Below are 24,838 nucleotides of genomic sequence, written 5' to 3' on the forward strand. Positions count from 1 at the left end.
ATTTGTCATCTGCTGACAAAGGATCCAGCAGCTATCAGCAACTCTAGAAAGCGATGTTTTGTGAAATTTCCAACTCAGTGTTTAATTAACCAATCTTATAAATGATAACAACGTTTGAGAAAAAACCCAATTCTTTGTTGAGTAAGTTTAAAATGCAACCCCAGAAAAAATTCAAATCCTATCATAATTAAGTATACACAGTATAGTCGTTCATCCATCCATTCAACTAATACTGAATATTTACTGTGTACCTGGCAGTGTTCTAGGTGCTAGAGCTACAGGGATGAACTAGACAAAGCCTTGACCTCTGAAGCTCACATTCTGTACACTTGATACTATATAAAAGTTGTGAATCCAGTACAGAGTTTTACCTTGAGAAGTGAAACTCCCCTGACAGTGAACATGGTTCTAATTTTTCACTTACAGTGAGAACATACCTTCATAGGTCTGTCACTGTTTGCAAAGTTATTGATAATGAATAAAGACTCCTGAAATCTCGATCCTCCACTTAGTGCTACATCTGCTATCAGCTGGCTTACAGCAATTATTATCTGTGGAAAGAAGAAAACACCATCTTTCAAATATCTTTTTTTTTTCTGTGTATATAATGACAATTTATTTTTTCTTGCTAATTCTTTTTTTTTAATTTAATTTTATTTTTAAACTTTACAATATTGTATTAGCTCCGCCAAACATTGAAAAGAATCCACCACAGGTACACCTTTGCCCCCCATCCTGAACCCCCCTCCCTCCCCCCTCCTCACACCCTCCCCCTGGGTCGTCCCAGTGCACCAGCCCCAAGCATCCAGTATCGTGCCTCAAACCAGGACTGGCGACTCATTTCATACATGATATTATACATGTTTCAATGCCATTTTGAACACATACACATGTTGCTTGTTCTCTTCAATGTACAAACCCATAGGCATTCATACAAAATGCTTCTTTTAAAGATATTAGAGTTCCAAGAAAAGCTACTTTCTTCTTTTTCGAGGGGTTTAAATTTTTCTATTGAAACAGCAATGGTAGGGGCTTCAGAATCTGCCTGCCAATGCTGGAGACATGGGTTCGATTCCTGGTTCGGGAAGATCCACATGCCACAGAGCACTGCGCCACAACTAGTGCGTCTGCACTCAGGAGCCCGTGAGCTATAACTACTGAGCCCACATGCCACGGCTACTGAAGCCTGCGTGTCCTAGAGTCCATGCTCTGCAACACGAGAAGCCACTGCAATGAGAAGCTGGCACACAGCAATGAAGAACAGCCCCTACTCATTGCAAATAGAGAAAAGGCTACACAGCAATGAAGAATCCAGCACAGGTAAAAATAAACAACAAAAAAATTTTTAGCTAAAGACAAAGTCATATCATAAAAAAGAAATATCAACTTCAGTAAAGCTACAAGATACAAACAAACTTAATACAGAGAAATCCCTTGCATTCCTGTACACCAACAATGAAAAATCAGAGAGAAATTAAGGAACAACTCCTTCACTACTTCAACAACAAGAGTAAAAACCTAGGAATAAACCTACCTAAAGGGACAAAAGACTCAAAGGCAAAAAACTATAAGACACTGATGAAAGAAATCAAACACAACACAAATAGATGGAGAGATACTCCATGTTCGTGGATTGGAAAAAAAATCAATGTTGTGAAAATGACCATACCCATACTACCCAAAGCAATCTACAGATGCAATGCAATCCCTATCAAATTACCAATGGCATTTTTCACAGAACTAGAACAAAAAATTTTACAATATGTACGGAAACACAAAAGACCCCCAAATAGCCAAAGCAACCTTGAGAAAGAAAAATGGAGCTAGAGGAATCAACCTTGCTGACTTCTGACTATACTACAAAGCTACAGTAATCAAGACAGTATGGTATTGGCACAAAACCAGAATTATAGATCAATGGAGGTTCCTAGTTTCAAATTTTATTCAGAGTTCTCTTGGTTTGATGTGAAAAATCTTCCAACTTCAGCACAGCTAGACCTGGAACCGTTTTCATAATTAGTGAACTGATACAATGGTAGATACAGGTATCTACCTTCAGTATGTTTGCTAGTTAGTAGTTTTGGCAAAGTTGGGAATAAATGACATTTCTTTGATGATTTCTTATTTCTTTTCACTAGTCTATCTCAGTGTGCTGGACTTCCAACTCCAGTGCCTCAGCTCTCTCCTTTGTTTCTGACTAGGGCCTATCTAAATAGTTTATAGACAGTAGTACATGTTATAGCCTATACATTACATAATGATAACAGTATAATGCCATGTAATGGTGCTTCTAGGCCTCAATGATGGCTCAGCTGTAAAGAATCTGCCTGCAGTGCAGGAGATGTCGGTTTGATCCCAGGGTCAAGAAGATGCCCTGGAAGAAGGCATGGCAAGCCACTCCAGTATTTTTGGCTGGAGAATCCCATGAAGAGAGGAGCCTGGTGATCTATAGTCCATAGGGTCGCAAAGAGTCAGACACAACTGAAGCAACTGAGCATGTATACATGGTGCTTTTAAATCTCTCAGCCTCCCTTTAATGAATGCTTATATGATTCAGGCTAAGGTGTTAGTGGCCAGAAGCTTTACCCCTGGTCCTGATAAGCAAGATGCTGTAGGAGTTGGGTGTAGGCTCTTGAGTCCAACTGACCTAGATTCACACTTTGACTTTATCAATTACGCACTGAATGCCTTTGAGAAAATGAATTAACCCCCTGTGCCTCACTTTCCTTAAAGGCAATATAGGGATAATAACAATACCTATATTATAGAGCGTTGTGAGGATTTAAAAGATCATAATCATAATACTACAAGTTAATCAGTTTATTTAGCACTTAGAACCAGAGCCTGAAATTTATTAATTCATTTCTATTTGAATATAGGACTTGAGACAAATTGATGCTTTAACACAGAAGAATGGACCCTAATAGGGAAATTCAAAAATATCAGCACACTATTTGCAGAAATGCTTTGGAAGAAGGTGGTATTCAAGTGACATCTCTATGAAAGCAAGTATTAGACACCCTAACATATAATGCTAGACCTAGTATCCAAAAATAACTAGATACAACATTTTACAGAAAGCATATACTTCTATCAGAGTTTCACATCTCTCATGACGTTTCTAAAAAGCTACTTATGGCCGTTTCTTTATTTATAACCCAGTCTCCAACAAACAAATGCAATGGGACTGACCGTGGCAGGAAAGATAGAAATATGACCAAGCATTTCCCATATTACAAAGAGGGCAACTGAGCCAAGAACTCCCAACAGTGTTTCAGTTCACACCTGTTTCATCACATAAGCAAAAAATTATGGAGATGTTGAATAACAACTGCCATATACTAAGTGTCTATTATGAGCTAGGCATTTTGTGCCTGGCACTACACACACTTTATTTTTAACCCTCATTATAAACCCCACAAGCTAAAACATACTTGGCCTCATTTTACAGATGAGGCAAATAGTTAAGACAAACTGAGTAACTTCCCTGCCACCGCTGCTGCTGCTAAGTCGCTTCAGTCGTGTCCGACTCTGTGCAACTCCATAGACGGCAGCCCACCAGGCTCCCCCGTCCCTGGGACTCTCCAGGCAAGAACACAAGAGTGGGTTACCATTTCCTTCTCCAATGCGTGAAAGTATACCTGTGGTGGATTCATTTCGAAATTTGGCAAAACTAATACAATATTGTAAAGTTTAAAAATAAAATAAAATTTAAAAAAAAAAAAGAAAGAAAATGAAAAGTGAAAGTAAAGCCACTCAGTCATGTCTGACTCTTAGAGTCCCCATGGACTGCAGCCCACCGGGCTCCTCCATCCATGGGATTTTCCAGGCAAGAGTACTGCAGTGGGGTGCCATTGCCTTCTCCGGAGTAACTTCCTTAGAGTCACATATTAAGTAAGTAGCTAAGCTATGATTTAAATCCAGGTAGCTATGTTTCCAAAGTCCATGTTTTCCACTAAACTTTGAGACTTCACTCATTTCTTAACAAACTGTGCATGCCAGAACATGATAAAACACAAGTAACTTCATTTGTTACTTAATCATCTCTTTAATACTCACCATAACCATATGAGGTAGGTATGGATATTTACCACTGTTTTACTTATGAAGCATCTGAGGTACTGAGAGACTAAAGAAGTCCTTGCTAAGGTCACACAGTATGTGATACTTGTGGGATCTGAAAACTATGCTCTTAATATCTCTGTTCTCAAGCCGTGTTGTCCAGTAGAAATAGGATATGAGTCACATGTGTAATATTGAATTGTCTAGCAGCCACATTAAAAAGTAAAACAACACAAGGGAATTTTGATTTATTTTACTTAAACCAATATATCCAAAATATCATTTCAACATATAGTCAATATAAAGCAATTGAGATACTTTATTTCTTTGCACTAAATGTTCCAAATTCAATATGTCCTGAATTGAGACTAGGCACATTTCAAGTACTAGATGGCCTCCTGTGGCTAATAGCTTTGTATTAGACTGGGGAGCTCTAGATCTTAATGTACAGAGGCTAAAGATGGAACAGAAGAAAGAGAAGCTTCGGTTTTCACTGACCTGCAGATGTGTCCTTGAAAAGGTTTTCCTTTTGGTGTACTCAAAGTTGTTCCTCATCAGAAGATACAAAAGCACACAGGCTTCATTCCTGGTTGAGCTAATCTTTGACGTGCAGCACTTTAAAACCTCATAGCAAAATGCAGCACACATGTTTACCCTTCCTTTGAAAAAGGCTGAGGGAAACTAAACAATAGGAAAAACATAAATAAGTATCTGAAAAACCATAAAACAGAAATCAATCAGCTATCAAGTGCCTACAGTATTCTCCCTAAAACTAAGCTAGGTGCCTTGAGGATACAAAATCAACATAAGATTAGGGCACCGCTCTGGAGAACCCAGCTAGATAAAAACATAAAGACCAGCATATATTAATGAATGACTGAAATGATGACTCATTTCATGAGGATGGTCTCAATTTGGGCCATAAAAATGGGAAGGCCAATCTGCATTACTTACTCTTTTGCTTTATATTTAAACAGTTCCTTATATTATAAACTTTCAAATGCTGCGAAAATTATATCTATTCAGCAAATAAAGTTGATCTTTTAACAAAATGGAGCATAGATGAAGTGTAGACACACAAACATAAACACGTGCATCCTCTAGTCATAAACAGTGCTGAGTAAAATACAGGTTGGCATAGAAAAATTACACAAGTGACTATCTAATCCTCAAAACAGGCAAGGGACTGCTACTTTTGGAATGTATTGAGTCTGCTTTGTGGAATATAAGCTGTAAATAGAACATAGGCTTATTGCAAACTTCCATGCTTACATGTCTCAGCAACTGAGTACTAAGCTGTTCCAGGGTACACAATGGATTTTTTCAGGGAGTGTGAAGCTAGATTCTTTCAAAATCATTCTCAGGAATATTGGATTTAAACACATATTATAGGAATCAATGTAAGGCTATGGCCTAATTTCAATATTATTTCTTAGAAATATTGAATTTAAGCCATATTATAGGAATCTATCTTCTTTTTATCACCTTAACACTAAGTACAATGCTTCTTACTGTTTATGTGTCTTCATCTATTAATGCTGCTGCTCCTGCTAAGTCGCTTCAGTCCTGTCCGACTCTGTGAGACCCCATAGACGGCAGCCCACCAGGCTTCCCATCCCTGGGATTCTCCAGGCAAGAACACTTTGCCATTTCCTTCTCCAATGCATGAAAGTGAAAGGGAAGTCGCTCCGTCGTGTCTGACGCTAGCGACGCCATGGACTGCAGCCTACCAGGCTCCTCCATCCATGGGATTTTCTAGGCAAAAGTACTGGAGTGGGGTGCCATTGCCTTCTCCCATCTATTAATGAACATTTAATAAATGTATTGTAGCTGCCATTGAAAAAAATCTCATTAATGGTTTCAGCAGATTAAATAAATCTTGTTGGGCAAGATACTCTTGTATGAAAATACAGGAAGGGAAGGCACAGCAGTAGAGTAGTTAATCTGCTATAGGAAGTCTTCTATCTGTCACTTCTCTGAGTGAGCAATGACCAAAATTATCAATGACCTTGTAATGCCAATTCCAATGGACTCCCTTTCCACCTTATCTTAACAAGCCACTCTGTATTGCATAATAATCCTGATACTCTCTTCTCCTTTGGCTTCTTTCTTGCCTGTCTTCCTATTTCTGTGACTGCTCCCTTTCATCTCCTCCACAGACTCCTCTTCCAACCCCTTCTATGTTGCTTTTCTCCAACATACTGCTCTTAACTTTTTGTTGTTGTTCTTGCTCTTCCAGAGGAACTTAAACCACTCCCATGGCTCCAACTGCCACTGGTATGCTGATGAGCTCCCTAACTCACTCCGTTCCAACTAAATTGAACTTTCAGTCCCTAGAATTTCAAGCTCTATCCCTTCTCCCTAAAATGTTTTTCCTTGAGCTTTTCGAAAGGCTGGCCCCTTTTCATATTTCAGGTCTCATTTTAGAAGTGACAAACCCAGATTCCAACTATATGACATTCTGGAAAAGCAAGACTGGGGAGGCAGTACAAAGACTGTAGATTTCCAGGGGGTGGTGGGGAGGGGAGTGGAGAGTTGATGGAGATTTTTAGGGCAGTTAAAATACTTTGTTTGATACTAAGCAGGGTACATGCCACTTGTCCAAACCCATGGGATGTGCCCCAAGAATGAGCCTTAATGCAAACTGTGCACCTTGTTGTTTAGCTGCTAAGTCGTGTCTGATTCTTTTGCGACCACATGGGCTTTAGCCTGCCAGGCTTCTTTGTCCATGGGCTTTCCCAGGCAAGAATACTGGAGTCGGTAGCCATTGCCTTCTCCAGGGGATCTTCCAAGCCCAGGGATCGAACCTGCATCTCCTGCATTGGCAGGCGAGTTGTTTTTTACCACGGAGCCACCAGGAAAGCCCACGTGCAAGATTATTATGTATCAGTGTAAGTTCATCAGTTGTAATGAATGCAGCACTCTGCTGGCAGATGTTGATAATGGGGGAGACTGTATGTATCTATGTGGGAGTGGGAATATATAGGAAATTACTGTAGTTCCCATTGGATTTTGCTGTGAATTTAAAACTGGTTTCAAAACATAAAGTCTTAAGTTAGAAAGTTAAAATATACAAATAAGTGACAAACCCATCAAAAGTAGCTCCCACAAATCATTATCTTCTATCTCAGCACCTTGTTTCCTTCCAAGAACTTGTTCCAATTTCTATTTTATTTACTTACTTAATTTCTATCTCCCTCTCACCACTGAAAGCTTCATGAGAGCAGAGATTATGCTTCTGTACTGCATTTAAGGAGATTTTCTCCTCCCTGCAACAATTTTCTTAATAAAAATCTAATTATGTCATTTTCATGCTCCGTGACACCTAAAACATGAAATCCAACTCCTAGACATGAGGACACAATCATCTGGTCCCCATTGACCTCTTCAAGTCTATCTCAGTTGCTGAGTCCAAACTAAATCCTAACTTGAGTGCTGCAGAGAAATGTTGCTCAATTAGTATTTCCTGTCCTTCCATTTACCCTCAGTTCTCTGTAGGCTTCCTTTATCCTAATGGTATTTCTGATGCTCATCAATGTGTGCTTTCCTCTACTGGACAATAAGTCTTCACACTGTATCCTTGACACAAAGTCTAACACCAGGAATTACACATCCAGTCACTGTTTGTTAAATGAGTTATTTCTGAATCACTTTCTCTTAGTTTCTTGTCAAAACTGAACTCAGTTTTTCATTTACTTCTTTATTCACAAAATTGCATTAAAGAATGGCAATTTAAAAATAGATTCCTTAAAAAACTGAAAATAGAACTGCCTTATGATCCAGCAATCCCACTGCTGGGCATACACGCTGAGGAAACCAGAAGGGAAAGAGACACGTGTATCCCAATGTTCATCGCAGCACTGTTTATAATAGCCAGGACATGGAAGCAACCTAGATGTCCATCAGCAGATGAATGGATAAGAAAGCTGTGGTACATATACACAATGGAGTACTACTCAGCCATAAAAAAGAACACAGTTGAATCAGTTCTAATGAGGTGGATGAAACTGGAGCCTATTATACCAGAGTGAAGTAAGCCAGAAAGAAAAACACCAATACAGTATACTAACGCATATATATGGAATTTAGAAAGATGATAACAATAACCCTGTGTACGAGACAGCAAAAGAGACACTGATGTATAGAACAGTCTTATGGACTCTGTTGGAGAGGGAGAGGGTGGGAAGATTTGGGAGAATGTCATTGAAACATGTGTAATATCATGTATGAAACGAGTTATCAGTCCAGGTTCAATGCATGATACTGGATGCTTGGGGCTGGTGCACTGGGACGACCCAGAGGGATGGTGTGGGGAGAGAGGAGGGAGGAGGGTTCAGGATGGGGAACACATGTATACCTGTGGAGGATTTGTTTTGATGTTTGGCAAAACTAATACAGTGTTTCAGGTTTAAAATTAAAATAAAATAAAATATAATAAAAAATAAAAATAAACCTTCAAAATCAACTACTTTCTCTGTCCATTTACGACAATAAGTTGCCATACAAGTAATGACAAAAAAGTTGCTCAACTAGCCTATTCCACAAATCAGTTAACTGAATTTCTCTTGCTGGAGTTATACATACCAGGGTGGAGGCCTAGACTGTGCCTTTCCATAACTTTAGCTTCATTTTGGTTTCTGATGCTTTTAATTCTTTTTAAAAATCTATCAAAAATAGAGCAGAAATAAATCCTTGCTATCTGTTTGAGTCATATTTATTCCTAAGAGCCTAGTCTGAAGTTTTAGTTTACATGAGGTAAATGGCCTGAAAATTTGGAGTCCCCAGATACAATTAGCCCTGAAAGGAAGGGTTCATTCATCTGAACATGTATTGAGTACCTACCACTTGCAAGAGATCATACAAGGCCCGGGGACTTTATAAGTGGTCTCTGCTTTCAAAGTGCTTATACATGGCCACACTCACAGCTTACATATCTTCAGCATGATAATACTTTAAGTACTTTAAAAAGAAGCCAAAAAGAGACACGTGTACCCCAATGTTCATCGCAGCAGTGTTTATAATAGCCAGGACATGGAAGCAACCTAGATGTCCATCAGCAGATGAATGGATAAGAAAGCTGTGGTACATATACACAATGGAGTATTATTCAGCCATTAAAAAGAATACATTTGAATCAGTTCTAATGAGGTGGATGAAACTGGAGCCTATTATACAGAGTGAAGTAAGCCAGAAAGAAAAACACCAATACAGTATACTAACGCATATATATGGAATTTAGAAAGATGGTAACAATAACCCTGTGTACGAGACAGCAAAAGAGACACTGATGTATAGAACAGTCTTATGGACTCTGTGGGAGAGGGAGAGGGTGGGAAGATTTGGGAGAATGGCATTGAAACGTGTAAAATATCATGTATGAAATGAGTTGCCAGTCCAGGTTCGATGCACGATACTGGATGCTTGGGGCTGGTGCACTGGGACGACCCAGAGGGATGGAATGGGGAGGGAGGAGGGAGGAGGGTTCAGGATGGGGAACACATGTAAACCTGTGGCGGATTCATTTTGATATTTGGCAAATCTAATACAGTTATGTAAAGTTTAAAAATAAAATAAAATTAAAAAAAAAAAAAAAGAAGCCAAAGAGAAGAAAGATTGGCAATTGGTAATATTTAAATGATACTCCCCAAAGCAGCCTACTGAACAACAACAACAAAAAAAAAGGTATATTACATGATGAAATTAAAAGCACGTGCTGATTTTAGGGAATCAGTAGTCAGGTCCTCTTTCTTTAGTTTGCTGTTCTGTATTAATGTTTACAAAGGCAGGATTTACTGGTTTCACCATCTGAGGTTTGGAGACCCTACTCCCCCGATCTTTCTTACCATGAAGCAAGGCCACTTGAAGCCACAAAGATTTCTTCCCTACCTAATTACTGAATGCTCACAGTGAGGCAAAAGTATGTTTCAGCGACACTTCAGACTGCCCATTTTTAAGAAAAGCAAGATGAATATCAAATAGTTTTTTCATTAATGGGTTGTGGCCCCCATTATTTAAAAGTTGACTCTACAAAACATTAAAAAAATGTTTTTTTACAGACATAGTTTATGCTGCTCTCCCGAAAATGAGAGAACAGGCTTTACCAATAACTGTTCATCATAGCACTGCTTGAAAAATAACAATAAGACGCTTCAGTTCAGTTCAGTTCTGTCACTCACTCATGTCCGACTCTTTGCGACCCCATGAATCACAGCATGCCAGGCCTCCCTGTCCATCACCAACTCCCAGAGTTCACTCAGACTCACATCCATCGAGTCAGTGATGCCATCCAGCCATCTCATCCTCTGTCATCCCCTTGTTCTCCTGCCGCCAATCCCTCCCAGCGTCAGAATCTTTTCCAATTAGTCAACTCTTCACATGAGGTGGTCAAAGTACTGGAGTTTCAGCTTTAGCATCATTCCTTCCAAAGACATCCCAGGGCTGATCTCCTTCAAAATGGACTGGTTGGATCTCCTTGCAGTCGAAGGGACTCTCAAGAGTCTTCTCCAAAGCCACAGTTCAACAGCATCAATTCTTTGGTGCTCAGCTTTCTTCACAGTCCAACTCTCACATCCATACATGACCACTGGAAAAACCATAGCCTTGACTAGACGGACCTTTGTTGGCAAAGTAATGTCTCTGCGTTTCAGTATGTTCTCCAGGTTGGTCATAACTTTCCTTCCAAGGAGTAAGCATCTTTTAATTTCATGGCTGTAGTCACCATCTGCAGTGATTTTGGAGCCCCCAAAAATAAAGTCTGACACTGTTTCACCATCTATTTCCCATGAAGTGATGGGACCAGATGCCATGATCTTAGTTTTCTGAATGTTGAGCTTTAAGACGCTTAACATAATCTAAAATCATTTGTGCCATCTTTCAACTTGGAAATCACAAAATACTATATAACTTACATCCATTCTTAACTACATAATTTTACATAGAAGAAAAAAATGCTTTTTTCATTATAACACAGCCAATACAGAACTAGTATGGGAAGTATATTTTCTATTGACATAACCATATTGCTTCTCAATTAAGAAATCAGTAAATTAAAAATGGATACAAGATAACTACTTTTTGCATTTCTCTGACAGAAACAAAGTAATGTAAGAATGAAGGAAATCATTAATTCTGTTTTAAAAAGTCTATTATCTAATTTGCTTTTAATGTATATTTAGTACATGTTTAGCCACTGGTGACAAATTAAACCCTCTATGAGTAGAGAAAATAACAAGTATCACAATTGAAAGACTACACAAACTGCTTGAAGGTTCCCTAGATACTAATCAGAAATAGGCTGCAGAATCTCTTTATGAAGTATTACATTTGTTCGGATTAATGTGCAACCCAAATTCATTTTTTATTATGCCAGGAAATAAGACATTTGATTTCAAAGTTTGCACTGTATTCCTTCCTCCTATTCAGATACTCCTTCTTTATTTAACATACCTCTCTTGGTAGATGACAGGTACTATCCTGAGTGCTTTACAAATATTAACTCACTTTTTTTATTGTGGGACTGGAGGAGGAAAGGGGGACTGCAGATGGGCACCAAAGATCTTTTGGAGATGATGGAATGACTGGATTGTAATGATTGCACAGCTTTGTAAACTTACTAAAATAGAGCTATAAAAGAAGCTAGGATTTGTAGAGAAATATCCATTGTTTTGTGACCCTTTCTGTTCAGAAAAAAAATGCATTGTTAATGTCTCCAACCTTGCTCTCCTACATGTTGAGAAACAAATTAGCAGATTACAACTTGGCCATAAGTAAAAACAAACACCAAAATAGAAGATGGTTATTTTGAGGCCCTATCCTGCCATCTTCTTTGTCTGCTGACTTCCCAATTAAAGTACTTTCCTTGCCTCAACACATCATTTTTCAGATTTATTGACCTGTCTTGTGGCAAGTAGAGTGAGCTTGGACTCGATTATCAAGCAGACCCAAAACGTGCTGGCTACCAATAGACTCTTCCCACAGTGCTTCTTCATCCCATATGGACTCCTACAAGGGCAATGAGCATCAGGGCATCCTCTGAACTTGATCTGGTCAGCTTCAAAACAACCAAAGACATCTTCCCCTTGCCATGTGTATGAAGAATCTCAAGCTCACTGTCATCATCATCATCATCATCATCATCATCATCATATCAGTCAAATAGCCATTACATTTTAAGAAATGATAGTTCGAATGGAGAACAAGATGGCAGAAGAGTAGGTGGACGAGGAGTACATCTCCCTCCATGGATACATCAGGAATACACCTTCAGACACAGAAGTGCATGCAGAACTCCAGCTGAGAGTCAACAGGAGTACCTGACCAGCAGAAAAGAATATATAGAACCACGCAAAAACTCAGTAGGATGAAGGAACTAGGGGGAGAAACAGGAGTGTTACTAAGACTGGACATGCCCTAGCCAGGTGGGGGGAACTGAAGCAGGGGTGTGATCCCCACATTGGGGCAATTGTCTGAGTCAGAGGAGAAACATTTAAGGCTGAGGGTGAAACAGCTGGTCTATGGCAGCCTAAATGGAATGAGAATCAGACAGTCCTTGCTGCAGCCATATATACCCCGGACAGGGACGCAGTCCCCTAGAAGGCTAAGCAGCTGGGAGCTGGAGCGTAGGGATTGTGAAGCATTCCCAGGGTGAGGGCTGCTGTTGACTGCAGAGAGATGGACCAAGGGGGTGTGAGCGAGGAGACTGTGGTGGGAAATGCCTGTGGAGGAAAGCCAGGGAGCCATGGAAGCAAGGTGATAGTGCTGAGTCATACATAGGGGATGAAGCCATCACATAGCCTCTCTCCCTACAGGCCTGGATCGGCTGCTGAACAATAGAGAGGCTGGCCCATAAGGTGGCTGATGCACAGAACTACAGAGTAGGACCCCAGCCAGGGTGCCCGTTTAAGTGCCTGACACACCAATCTATACAATAAGACCCCAGCCAGGGAGGCCCTCTATGTGCCTGATGTGTGGAACAACAGAGAAGGACCCCAGGCAAGCGGGCCCTCTAAGTGCCTGAATGGGCAGAGCTATGGAGAAAGAGTAGCCAAAGAGGTCTTCTGATCACCAGGTACCAGAGGCTTGAAAAAAAGACTCTGATAGGGCCATAAATTCTGCGGCTGAGACAGTCCATGTCCTTGCACCCTTGGTGCCACCAGGGTCCCCGCAACCCGAGTAGCTACATATTCTTCAAACTCAACCCTCACTGGGGCAGAGCTACCACAAGCAAAAAAAAACAAAAAACAAAAAGTCTTCAGTCTATGCATGTGGGATCACTTAAGTTGTTTCCAGCTCTTTGCAACCCTGTGGGCTGTGGCCTGCCAGGCTTCTCTGTTGGGGGGTTCTCCAGAGAAGAATATTTGAGTGTATTGGCCAATACTGGTTGCCATATCCTTCTATAGCACTATATTTCCTGCTGCCCTAGCCACCAACTCCCTTGAATACCTGGTGCTGCCAGAACTCCTGCAACCCAAGCAGCTGCACTACCTCCACAACTGGTCCTCACTGGGGCAGAACCCAAATCCTCCAAGGCAGCCTCAGGAGCATGCCTCAGGAGCAAACCCCAGTGGACGACCCACATGCACAGGTGGAAATAAAACCACAATAGAAACCAGGGCCGAACCAAAACCTTCCCACCAGCTATACAAGCTGAAGACTAAATCCACACGATTTACTAGGCAAACTCTGTCCACAGAATATATAAAAGGACAATGAGAGCTCCCACACACACACAAAAATGCACTAGTTCTGATAGCTGTGTACATTGGAGGCAAGAACACACAGGAGTAGGACCAGATTAGAATCTGAGCTACCTTCCCAGCAGGTGCAGAAACCAGCACGGTGTTGGGGGGCACCCTAGGGAGGTGAGGTGGACTGTGACTCCCAGCAAGGAAAAGGACTCTGACAGCAGTGGCTCAAGAGAAACATTTATTAATCTTATGTTTTGACTTGTTCTGGAGTTTCTTTTAGATTTTTTTCTTTTCTTTTCCTTTTTTATTCCTCCACCCCCCCCCCGCCCCGCCCCCCTCTGTTGCAGTTTTGGATTTTATTGGCACTGTGAAATTTAATTAAACTTTTGTGTTTTTTTTTTTTTTCAATAACACCTTTTGTTGTTATATAACACCTTTGCTTCTATGTTGGGCTTTTGCAGTCCTGTGAAGTTTTCCTTTTCTCTTTTCTCTTTAATTTTAATTTTTTAAACCTATTCTTATTTTTCCTAAAATTATTCCTTTATTTGCTTTTCCTAAAGTTCTTCTCCCTTTGCAGTTAATCTTTAACGTATATAAATCTTCTTTATCTACCTCTATTTAATTTTGTATATCTAGTTTTTCTTTCCTTCCCTCTCAACATATGTGTTAGCTATGTTTTCATTGGTTTTTCCCCACTTGAAACCTTGTTTTAGTTTTGTTCTGCAGTTTTTGCTTTCGTTTTTCTTTTCTTTTTAATTTTTTAAAGCTATTTTATGTATTTATTTATTTTTAAAATTTATTTATTTCACTGGGAGGCTAATTAATTTATAATATTGTAGTGGTTTTGCCATACATTGACATGAATCAGCCATGGGTATACATGTGTTCCAAGTTTTTTTCTTCACTGTTACATAAATTTTTGATTTCTTTGTTTGACGGGCCAATATATTGTACTTTGTTTTTGTTGGACTGTTTTGATTTTGCTTATCAGTGTACATGTATATGTGTATATTCCATTATTTTAATTAATATTTGCCTGATTTTGTAACTGCCATTTGTCTGAGGTTCATCTTTGGTTGCTCATTCTTGGACATTTGTTTTAATCTAACTTAATGCCATAAGCTGCTTATTTAACTTCCATGCAGAGTACATCATGAGAACCGCTGGGCTGGAAGAAGCACAAGCTGGAATCAAGATTGCCTGGGGAAATATCAACAACCTCCGATATGCAGATGACACCACCCTTATGGCAGAAAGTGAAGAGGAACTCAAAAGCCTCTTGATGAAAGTGAAAGAGGAGAGTGAAAAAGTTGGCTTAAAGCTCAACATTCAGAAAACAAAGATCATGGCTTCTGGTCCTATCACTTCATGGCAAATAGATGGGGAAAAAGTGGAAACAGTGTCAGACTTTATTTTTGGGGGGCTCCAAAATCACTGCAGATGGTGACTGCAGCCATGAAATTAAAAGACACTTACTCCTTGGAAGGAAAGTTATGACCAACCTAGATAGCATATTCAAAAGCAGAGACATTACTTTGCAAACAAAGGTCCATCCAGTCAAGGCTATGGTTTTTCCAGTGGTCAAGTATGGATGTGAGAGTTGGACTGTGAAGAAGGCTGAGTGCCGAAAAATTGATATTTTGAACTGTGGTGTTGGAGGAGACTCTTGAGAGTCTCTTGGACTGCAAGGAAATCCAACCAGTCCATTCTGAAGGAGATCAGCCCTGGGATTTCTTTGGAAGGAATGATGCTAAAGCTGAAACTCTGTACTTTGGCCACCTCATGCAAAGAGTTGACTCATTGGAAAAGACTCTGATGCTGGGAGGGATTGGGGGCAGGAGGAGAAGGGGATGACAGAGGATGAGATGGCTGGATGGCATCACTAACTCGATGGACGTGAGTCTGAGTGAACTCCAGGGGTTGGTGATGGACAGGTAGGCCTGGAGTGCTGCGATTCATGGGGTCGCAAAGAGTCGGACACGACTAAGCGACTGAACTGAACTGAACTGAACTGAATGCCATAACAAATCACTTGTGGAATCTTCACTCCTTACTAGAGATTAAGACCTTAGCCTTTGGAGTGGGAGCACTGACTCCAAGACCCTAGACGACCAGAGAACTAACCCTAGGGAGTATCAAATGGTGAGAAATGCCACAAAGGAAAGCACTTGAATACAAGACCCAGCATCACCCAACCACTAGTAACACCCTGTGCAGGATGCTTCATCCACACAAACAAAACAAAACTACAAACCAAATCAGCAGCAGCAGGATTCCAACCTCATTCAGTCTTGCCCAAGAGAGGAAAAACAAACAAACAAAAAAATGCTCAGCACAAATTTCACCCTATATGAAGATTACACAAACCACTGGACCAACTTTAGGAGGGCAGACCAAAAGGAAGAAAGAACTCAACCTTGAAGCCTGGGAAAAGCAGACCTCAAACACCATAAGTTGAAAAGAAAATAATGAAAAGGCAGAGAAATAATGCACAGATGAAGGAACAAACTAGAAACACTGAGAGTCCAAATAAACGAAGAGGAAATAGGCAAACTACCTGAAAAAGAATTCAGAATAATGATACTAAAGATGATCAAAAACCTTGAGAACAGAATGGAGAAAATGAAATAATCAACTAACAAAGACCTAGAAGAATTAAAGAAGAAATATACAGAGATGAATGACACAATTACTGAAATTAAAAATACTCTAGAAGGAATTAAGAGCAGAATATCTGAAGCAGAAGAAGGGATCAGTTAGCTGGAAGATAAAGTGGTGGAAATAACTGCTGAAGAGCAGAATAAAGTAAAAAGAATGAAAAGAACTGAGGATAGTCTCAGAGTCCTCTGGGACATTATTAAATGCACCAACATTAGAATTATGGGGGTCCCAGAAGAAGAGAAAAAGAAAGGGTATGAGAAAAGTTTTTAAGAGATTATAATTGAAACTTTCCCCAACATGGGAAAGGAAATGGCCAATCAAGTCCAAGAGGTCAAAGAGTCCCATACAGGATAAACCCAAGGAGAAACATGCCAAGACATATATGATTCAAACTAACAAAGACTAAACACAAAGAAAGAATATTAAAAGCAGCAAGGGAGAAGCAACAAGCAACATACAGGGAAACCCCGTACGTTGAACAGCTGATCTTTCACCAGAAACTGTGCAGGCCAGAAGGGAATGGCACAATGTATTTAAAGTACTGTGCAGGGAGCCACCACGGGAGATCCCACCCATGACAAAGGTCATGCGGAGAGGACCTGGCAGGCAAAGGCGGAACAGGACTCGAGGGACTCTGTGGACCTGCTCGAGCATCAACCCCGAAACCAAAACCTGTCTGTCTACTGTTTATTATATTATGCCTTTCACCAACTCTTCTGACATTTACAGGGGGCTATCCCCGACCACCTTTCTCTGAAAAAAATCAACTTAGGGCTCTAGTTAATAAGTCTCCTGGGCTTGAAAGGAGCATTTTTACTTTAACCCCCCTGTTACTATTTTAGCTTGCTTGGCAGGTTTATCCACACGCTTGCAACTAAAGCACATGATTGTTCACAACACCCCAAGCATAACCTTCGAGCCATAAAAAAGCTTTATTAGAATAATACAGCATTGTTGAGCCAATGTTTGTTACTGAGTTTCCTTGTCCTTTACCCAATGTGTGCCTGGGAGTGCAGTAGCAAGTATAGTTGGTATGCAAGAAAAACAAGCAGTAGCCTTGGCATTAGCAACATAAGACCCTTGAGTTAATAAGTTCTTTCTTTGTTGTAACCCATTGCACCTTTGCTCCACAAGAATGTAGCTCTGTTTCCTGAGGGGGACTGCAGACTGGAAAGATGAAGGGAAAGCAGGGTTTCTGGGTGACCAACCTTTATCAAGAAAGAGTTACAAAATGTTAACAGGCCACAGGGCCAGAGGATGATGTATACAACATAAGACCCTTGTTTATGAAAAGCTATGCAGAAAATGTCCTGGTTTTGATAAAGGTGAAACTGATGTAATGTTGAGCTGACTCTGTGACTTTGTATCTTTCATTTCTGGAAATGTGTAACTTAGGGTATAAAAGCTCCTTTTGAAAATAAAGCTGCAGACCCGGCTTCATCAGAGCTTGGTCTCCCCGTGTCATTCTTTTTTTCCTTTTCTCTCCTTTTCTCTCTCTGTTCTTCTTTCAGGATGACTACTTGGAGCACAGGGGCTCATTGTTCACTTTTTTGCCTGGGCTTCTAAGACCCAAACGGGAAGGCGCCCTGCGTCTTCACCGGGGAGAGGACGTAGTGCGTCCTCACCCCACCGAGAGGTCTCCTACGGCCTCTGTGAACAGAGCAAGTTCTGTGTCAGGAACTTTATTGGCTTTCTATGTAAACCAAGGAAGATCAAGCCTCTTTCTCTCCTCTTTACTTTCCTTATCGCCGATGCCATCATCCTGAGGGAATCCCTGGATCCAACTGGGGCTGGACCCTGGTAGTACTGAAACGGAAAAATCTACAACCAAGATAACTCTGCCTGGCAAGGATCTCATTCAAAATTGTTGGAGAAATCAAAAACTTTTCAAACAAGCAAAACTTAAGAGAATTCAGTACCACCAAACCAGCTCTACAACAAATGTTACAGGGACTATATACTCAGGAAATACAAGAGAAGAAAAAGATCTACAGAAACAAACCCCAAACAATTAAGACAATGGTGTTAGGAATATATCAATAATTATTTTAAGTGCAAACGGATTAATTACTCCAACCAGAAGACACAGACTAGCTGAATGGATACAAAAACAAGACTCATGTATATGCTGTCTACAAGAAACCCATTTCAGACCTAAAGACACATATAGACCGAAAGTGAGAGGATGCAAAAATATATTCCATGCAAATGGAAAGCAAAAGAAAGCTGGGGTAGCAATCCTCATATCAGACAAAGTAGACCTTAAGATAAAGAATATTACAAGAGATAAGGAAGGACACTACATAATGATCAAGGGATCAATCCAACAGGAAGACATGACAAATGTAAATATCTATGCACCCAACATAAGAGCACCTCAATACATAAGATAAGCACTAACAGACAGAAAAGGAGAATTTGACAGTAACGCAATAATAGTAGGAGACTAACACTCCACTTACACCAATGGACAGATCATCAAAACAGAAAATTAATAACAAAACACAAGTCTTAAATGATACATTAGATGAAATGGGTCTCATTGATATCTTCAGGACATTCCATCCAAATGCAGAAGAATACACCTTTTTCTCAAGTGCACATGGAACATTCTCCAGGATTTGACCACATCTCGGGTCACAAATGAAACCTCAGTAAATTTAAGAAAATGGAAATTCTATCAAGCATCTTTTCTGACCACGCTATGAGATGAGATGAGGTTTTTTTCACAAGGAAAAAACTGTAAGAAACACAAGCAGAGGGAGATTGAACAACACGTTTCTAAATAACCAACAGGTTACTGAAGAAATCAAAAGGGAAATCAAAACATTTCAGAAACAAATGACAATGAAAACACAGCAACTCAAAATGGGATGCAGCAAAAGCAGTTCTAAGAGGGAAATTGATAGCAATACAATCCTACCAAAAGAAACAAGAAAAACATCGAATAGACAACCTAACTTTACACCTAAAACAACTGGAAAAAGAACAAAAAAAAACTGAAAATTAGTAGAAGGAAAGAAATTAAATGATCTGAGCAGAAATAAATGAAAAAGAAACAATAATAAAGATTAATAAAATGAAAAGCTGGTTCTTTGAGAAGATCAACAAAATTGACAAGCCCTTAGCCAGACTCATCAAGAAAAAAAGAGAGAAGAATCAAATCAACAATCTTAGAAATGAAGAAGGAGAGGTTACAACAGACAATGCAGAAATACAAAGGAGTATAAGAGACTATTACAAACAACTATATGGCAATAAAATGGATAAACTGGAAGAAAAGGACAGATTCTTAGAAAAGTTCAATCTTCCATGACTGAACCAGGAAGAAAGAGAAATTATGAACAGCCCAATTACCAGCACTGAAATTGAAAATGTGATCAAAAATCTCCCAAAAAAACAAAAGCCCAGGACCTGATGGCTTCACAGGAGAACTCTATCAAACATTTAGAGAAGAGCTAATGCCTATCTTTCTAAAACTCTTTCAAAAAATTGCAGAGAAAGGAACACTTCCAAACTCATTCTATGAGGCTACCATCACCCTGATACCAAAAGCAGACAAAGACAACACCAAAAAAGAAAACTACAGGCCAATAACACTGATGAACATAGATTCAAAAATCCTCAACAAAATTTTAGCAAACAGAATTCAATAACACATTAAAAAGCTCATACACCATGATCAAGTTGGGTTTATTCCAGGGATGCAAGGATTCATCAATATAGACAAATCAATCAATGTGATATGCCATATTAACCAATGGAAAGATAGAAACCGTATAATCTCAATAGATGCAGAAAAAGCCTTTGACAAAATTCAGCACCCTTTTATGATTAAAACTCTTCCAAAAAACGGGCATAGAACGAACCTACCTCAACATAGTAAAGGTCATATATGATAAAAGTATAGTAAACACTATTCTCAATGGTGAAAAACTGAAAACATTCCCCCGAAGCTCAGGAACAAGACAAGGGGGTCCACTTTCACCACTATTCAACATAGTTTTGAAAGCCCTAGCTACAGCAATCAGAGAAGAAAAAGAAATAAAAGGAATCCAGATGGAAAAGAAGAAATAAAGCTCTCACTGTTTGCTGATGACATGATAATGTACATAGAAAACCCAAAAGATACTACCAGAAAACTAATAGACCTAATCAGTGAATTTGGCAAAGTTGCAGGATACAAATTCAATACTCAGAAATCACTTGCATTTCTATATACTAACAACAAAAAATCATAAATAGAAATTAAGGAATCAATCCCATTAACCATTGCAACAGAACGAATTAAATATCTAGGAATAAACTACCTAAGGAAGCAAAAGAACTGTACAAAGAAAATTATAAGACACTGCTGAAAGAAATCAAAGACGATATAAACAGATGGAAGGATATTCCATGTTCCCGGGAAGGAGGAATCAATATTGTGAAAATGACTATACTACCAAATGCAATCTATAGATTCAGTGTGATCCCTATCAAATGACCAATGGAACTTTTCACAGAACTAGAACAAAATATTGCACCATTCGTATGGAAACACATAAGGACACTGAATAGCCAAAGCAATACTGACAAAGAAGAACAGAACTGGAGGCATCAACTTTCCTGATTTCAAATTATACTACAAAGCTGCAGTGATCGAGACAGTATGTTACTGGTAGAAAAACAGAAATATAGACCTATGGAACAAGATAGAAATCCCAGAAATAAACCCATGCACCTATGGGTACCTTATTTCTGACAGAGGAGGCAAGAATATACAATGGCAGAGACAGCCTCTTCAATGAATGGTGCTGGGAAAACTGAACAGCTACATGTAAAAGAATGAAATTAGAACACTTCCTAACAGCACACACAAAGATAAACTCAAAATGGATTAAAGACCTAAATGTAAGACCAGAAACTATAAAACTCTTAGCCGAAAACATAGGCAGAACACTCGATGACATAAATCACAGCCAGATCCTCTATGACCCACCTCCTAGAGTAATGGAAATAAAAACAAAAGTAAACAAGTGGGACCTGATTAAACTTAAAAGCCTTTGCACAGCAAAGAGTACTATGAGCAAAGTGAAAAGACAACCTTCAGAATGGGAGAAAATAATAGCAAATGAAACAACAGACACAGGATTAATTTCCAAAATATACAAGTAATGCATACAACTCAATACCAGAAAAATAAACAACCCAATCAAAACATGGGGAAAAGAGAGAAACAGACATTTCTCCAAAGAAGACATACAGATGGCTAATAAACACATGAAAAGATATTCAACATTGCTCATTATTAGAGAAATGCAAATCAAAACTACAATGAGGTATCACCTCATACTGGTCAGAATGGCCATCATCAAAAAGTCTACAAACAGTGAATGCTGGAGAGCATGTGGAGAAAAGGGAATGCTCTTGCACTGTTGGCAGGAATGTAAATTGATACAGCCACTATGGCTGACGGTATGGAGATTCCTTTAAAACTAGGAATAAAACAGCCATATGACCCAGCAGTCCCACTCCTAGGCATATACCCTGAGGAAACCAAAACTGAAAAAGATGCATGTATCCCATTGTCTACTGCAGCACTCTTTACAATAGCTAGAACATGGAAGCAACCTAGATGTCCATCGACAGATGAATGGATAAAGAAGTTGTCGTACATATACACAATGGAATATTACTCAGCCATAAAAAGGAACACATTTGAGTCAGCTCTGATGAGGTGGATGAACCTAGACCCTATTACACAGAGTGAAGTAAGTCAGAAAGAGGAAGAGAAATATCGTATACTGACACATATATACAGAATCTAGAAAAATGATACTGAAAAATTTATTTGCAGGGCAGCATGGAGAAACAGACATGGAGAATAGACTGATGGATGTGGGAGGAGGGGAGGATAGGGTGAGATGTATGAGAGTAACACAGAAACTTACATTACCATATGTAGATAGCCAACAGGAATTTGCTGTTGTCTCAGGAAACTCAAACAGGGGCTCTGTATCAACCTAGAGGGGTGGGATGTGGCGGGAGATGGGAGGGAGTTTCTAAAGGGAGGGGATATATGTATACCTATGGCTGATTCATGTTGAAGTTTGATAGAAAATGACAAAATCTGTAAAGCCGCTGCTGCTGCTAGGTCGCTTCAGTCGTGTCCGACTCTGTGCGACCCCATAGACGGCAGCCCACCAAGCTCCCCTGTCCCTGGGATTCTCCAGGCAAGAACACTGGAGTGGGTTGCCATTTCCTTCTCCAATGCATGAAAGTGAAAAGTGAAAGTGAAGTCGCTCAGTGGTCTCCAACACTTAGCGACCCCATGGACTGCAGCCTACCAGGCTCCTCCATCCGTGGGATTTTCCAGGCAAGAGTATTAGAGTGGGGTGCCATTGCCTTCTCCGTCTGTAAAGCAATTATCCTTTAATTAAAAAAAAAATTACAATGAGATCTAAAAAAAAAAAAAAAAACCATATTCAACTTGTAACAGATTTATTGGTAACGATGATAGACAGAATCCCGGAAAGGTGCTCCATCTTTCTGGCTACTGTTTTAAAAGAATGGGGTATGGCATTGAAACACGTAAAATATCATGTATGAAACGAGTTGCCAGTCCAGGTTCCATGCACGATACTGGATGCTTGGGGCTGGTGTACTGGGACGACCCAGAGGGATGGTATGGGGAGGGAGGAGGGAGGAGGGTTCAGGATGGGGAACACATGTATACCTGTGGCGGATTCATTTAGATATTTGGCAAAACTAATACAATTATGTAAAGTTTAAAAATAAAATAAAATTAAAAAAAATTAAAAAAAATAAAAATAAAAGAATGCGGTAGTGTTTAGAAGCATGGACTCTTATGATAATTGGCAAGATCAGAATCCTGATCTGCTACCAACTAGCTATGTGACATTAAGCTCCCTGTGAGCTTCACTTCTCTCACTTTGAAATGGGAAAAATAGAGACTTCCCTGGCGGTCCATTGGTTAAGACTCTGCACTGGCATCAGGAGGGGCCTAGGTTCAAACCCTAGTCAAGGAACTAGATCCCACATGCTGCAACTAAGAGTTGGCATGCCACAGTGAAAAGATCCCGCATCCAGAGAAGATCAAAAATCCTGAGTGCTGCAACTAAGACCCATGGAGCTAACATAAGTAACAAAAAAATTTAATGGGAAAAATAACAGCATCTACATCGCAAAGCTAGTGTGAGAATTAAAGGTCAGTTCTCATTTGTACTTTTAAGTTGATTGGGGTTTAATTTACATACAACAAGATTTACCTATTTTAAATTTATCATTCAATTATTTTTAGTAAATTTACGGAGTTGTCCATTTATTACAATCTAGTCATTCCCATCATCTCTAAAAGATCCGTGGTGCCCATCTGCAGTCCCCTTTTCTACCTCCAGTCCACAATAAAAAATGAGCTAATATTTCTAAATCACCTAGGATAGTGCCTGTCATCTACCAAGAGATGTATGTTACATAAATAAGAAATGTCTGAACAGGAGGAAGAAATACAATGCAAACCATGAAACCAAATGTCTTATTTGCTGCTAAGTCACTTCAGTCATGTCTGACTCTGTGTGAACCCATGGACGGCAACCCACCAGGCTCCCCTGTCTCTAGGATTCTCCAGGCAAGAACACTGGAGTGGGTTGCCATTTCCTTCTCCAGTGCATGAAAGTGAATGGTGAAAAGTGAAAGTGAAGTCGCTCAGTCATGTCCGACCCTCAGCGACTCCATGGACTGCAGCCTACCAGGCTCCTCCATCCATGGGATTTTCCAGGCAAGAGTACTGGAGTGGGGTGCCATTGCCTTCTCTGCTCTTATTTGCTGGCATAAAAAAAAATAAATTTGGGTTGCATTTTAATCAGAACAAACTTAATACTGCATATAAAGATACTGCAGCTTATTTCTGATTAGTATCTAATTTAGTTTTCCCTTATATGCCTCTTTGAAAGCACAGTCCTGGTTTGCATAGTAAATCTGGAGGCCTGAGCAATTAACTGAATTACTTTGAGAAGGGGAAAGAAAAGGAAAAAAAAAAAAAATCTGTGTAACGCAGATGAAAAGCCAGCAAGAGTTTTCACTTTTGACTTCTCCTGCTACTGTTATGTCACATTATGGTTATATGGGCTCCCCTGGTAGCTCAGCCAGGAAAAAGTCCTCCTGCAATGCGGGAAACCTGGGTTCAATCCCTCAGTTGGGAAGATCCCCTGGAGGAGGAAATGGCAACCCACTCCAGCATTCTTGCCTGGAGAATCCCAGGGACAGAGGAGCCTGTTGGGCTACAGTCCATGTGGTCCCAGAGTCAGACACGCCTGAGCAACTAAGCAAAGCACATAGTTATACAGTGTTTATTCAAAGCTCACTAATATCCATTATCTCATTTTACACCTTCAACAACCCTGCAAGATAACTGCTTTCAATTTCTT

General features: G+C 39.8%; 1 protein-coding gene across 1 annotated transcript in view; it reads right to left on the minus strand.

Annotated features, from left to right (window-relative positions):
• The window catches only part of LOC129640274 (dedicator of cytokinesis protein 11-like), a 73,967-nt gene that overhangs the window by 35,244 nt on the left and 13,885 nt on the right, over positions 1–24,838 (minus strand). The window contains exons 2-3 of the mRNA XM_055565488.1: positions 4,561–4,743; positions 438–551 (exon numbers count right to left, since the gene is read on the minus strand). Of these exons, the coding sequence (XP_055421463.1) occupies positions 438–551; positions 4,561–4,710 (264 nt within the window). The 5' untranslated portion in view covers positions 4,711–4,743. The remainder of the gene's footprint in view (positions 1–437; positions 552–4,560; positions 4,744–24,838) is intronic.

This window comes from Bubalus kerabau, chromosome X (assembly GCF_029407905.1).
Source record: "Bubalus kerabau isolate K-KA32 ecotype Philippines breed swamp buffalo chromosome X, PCC_UOA_SB_1v2, whole genome shotgun sequence".
In the NCBI taxonomy this organism is placed as follows: Eukaryota; Metazoa; Chordata; class Mammalia; order Artiodactyla; family Bovidae; genus Bubalus; species Bubalus kerabau.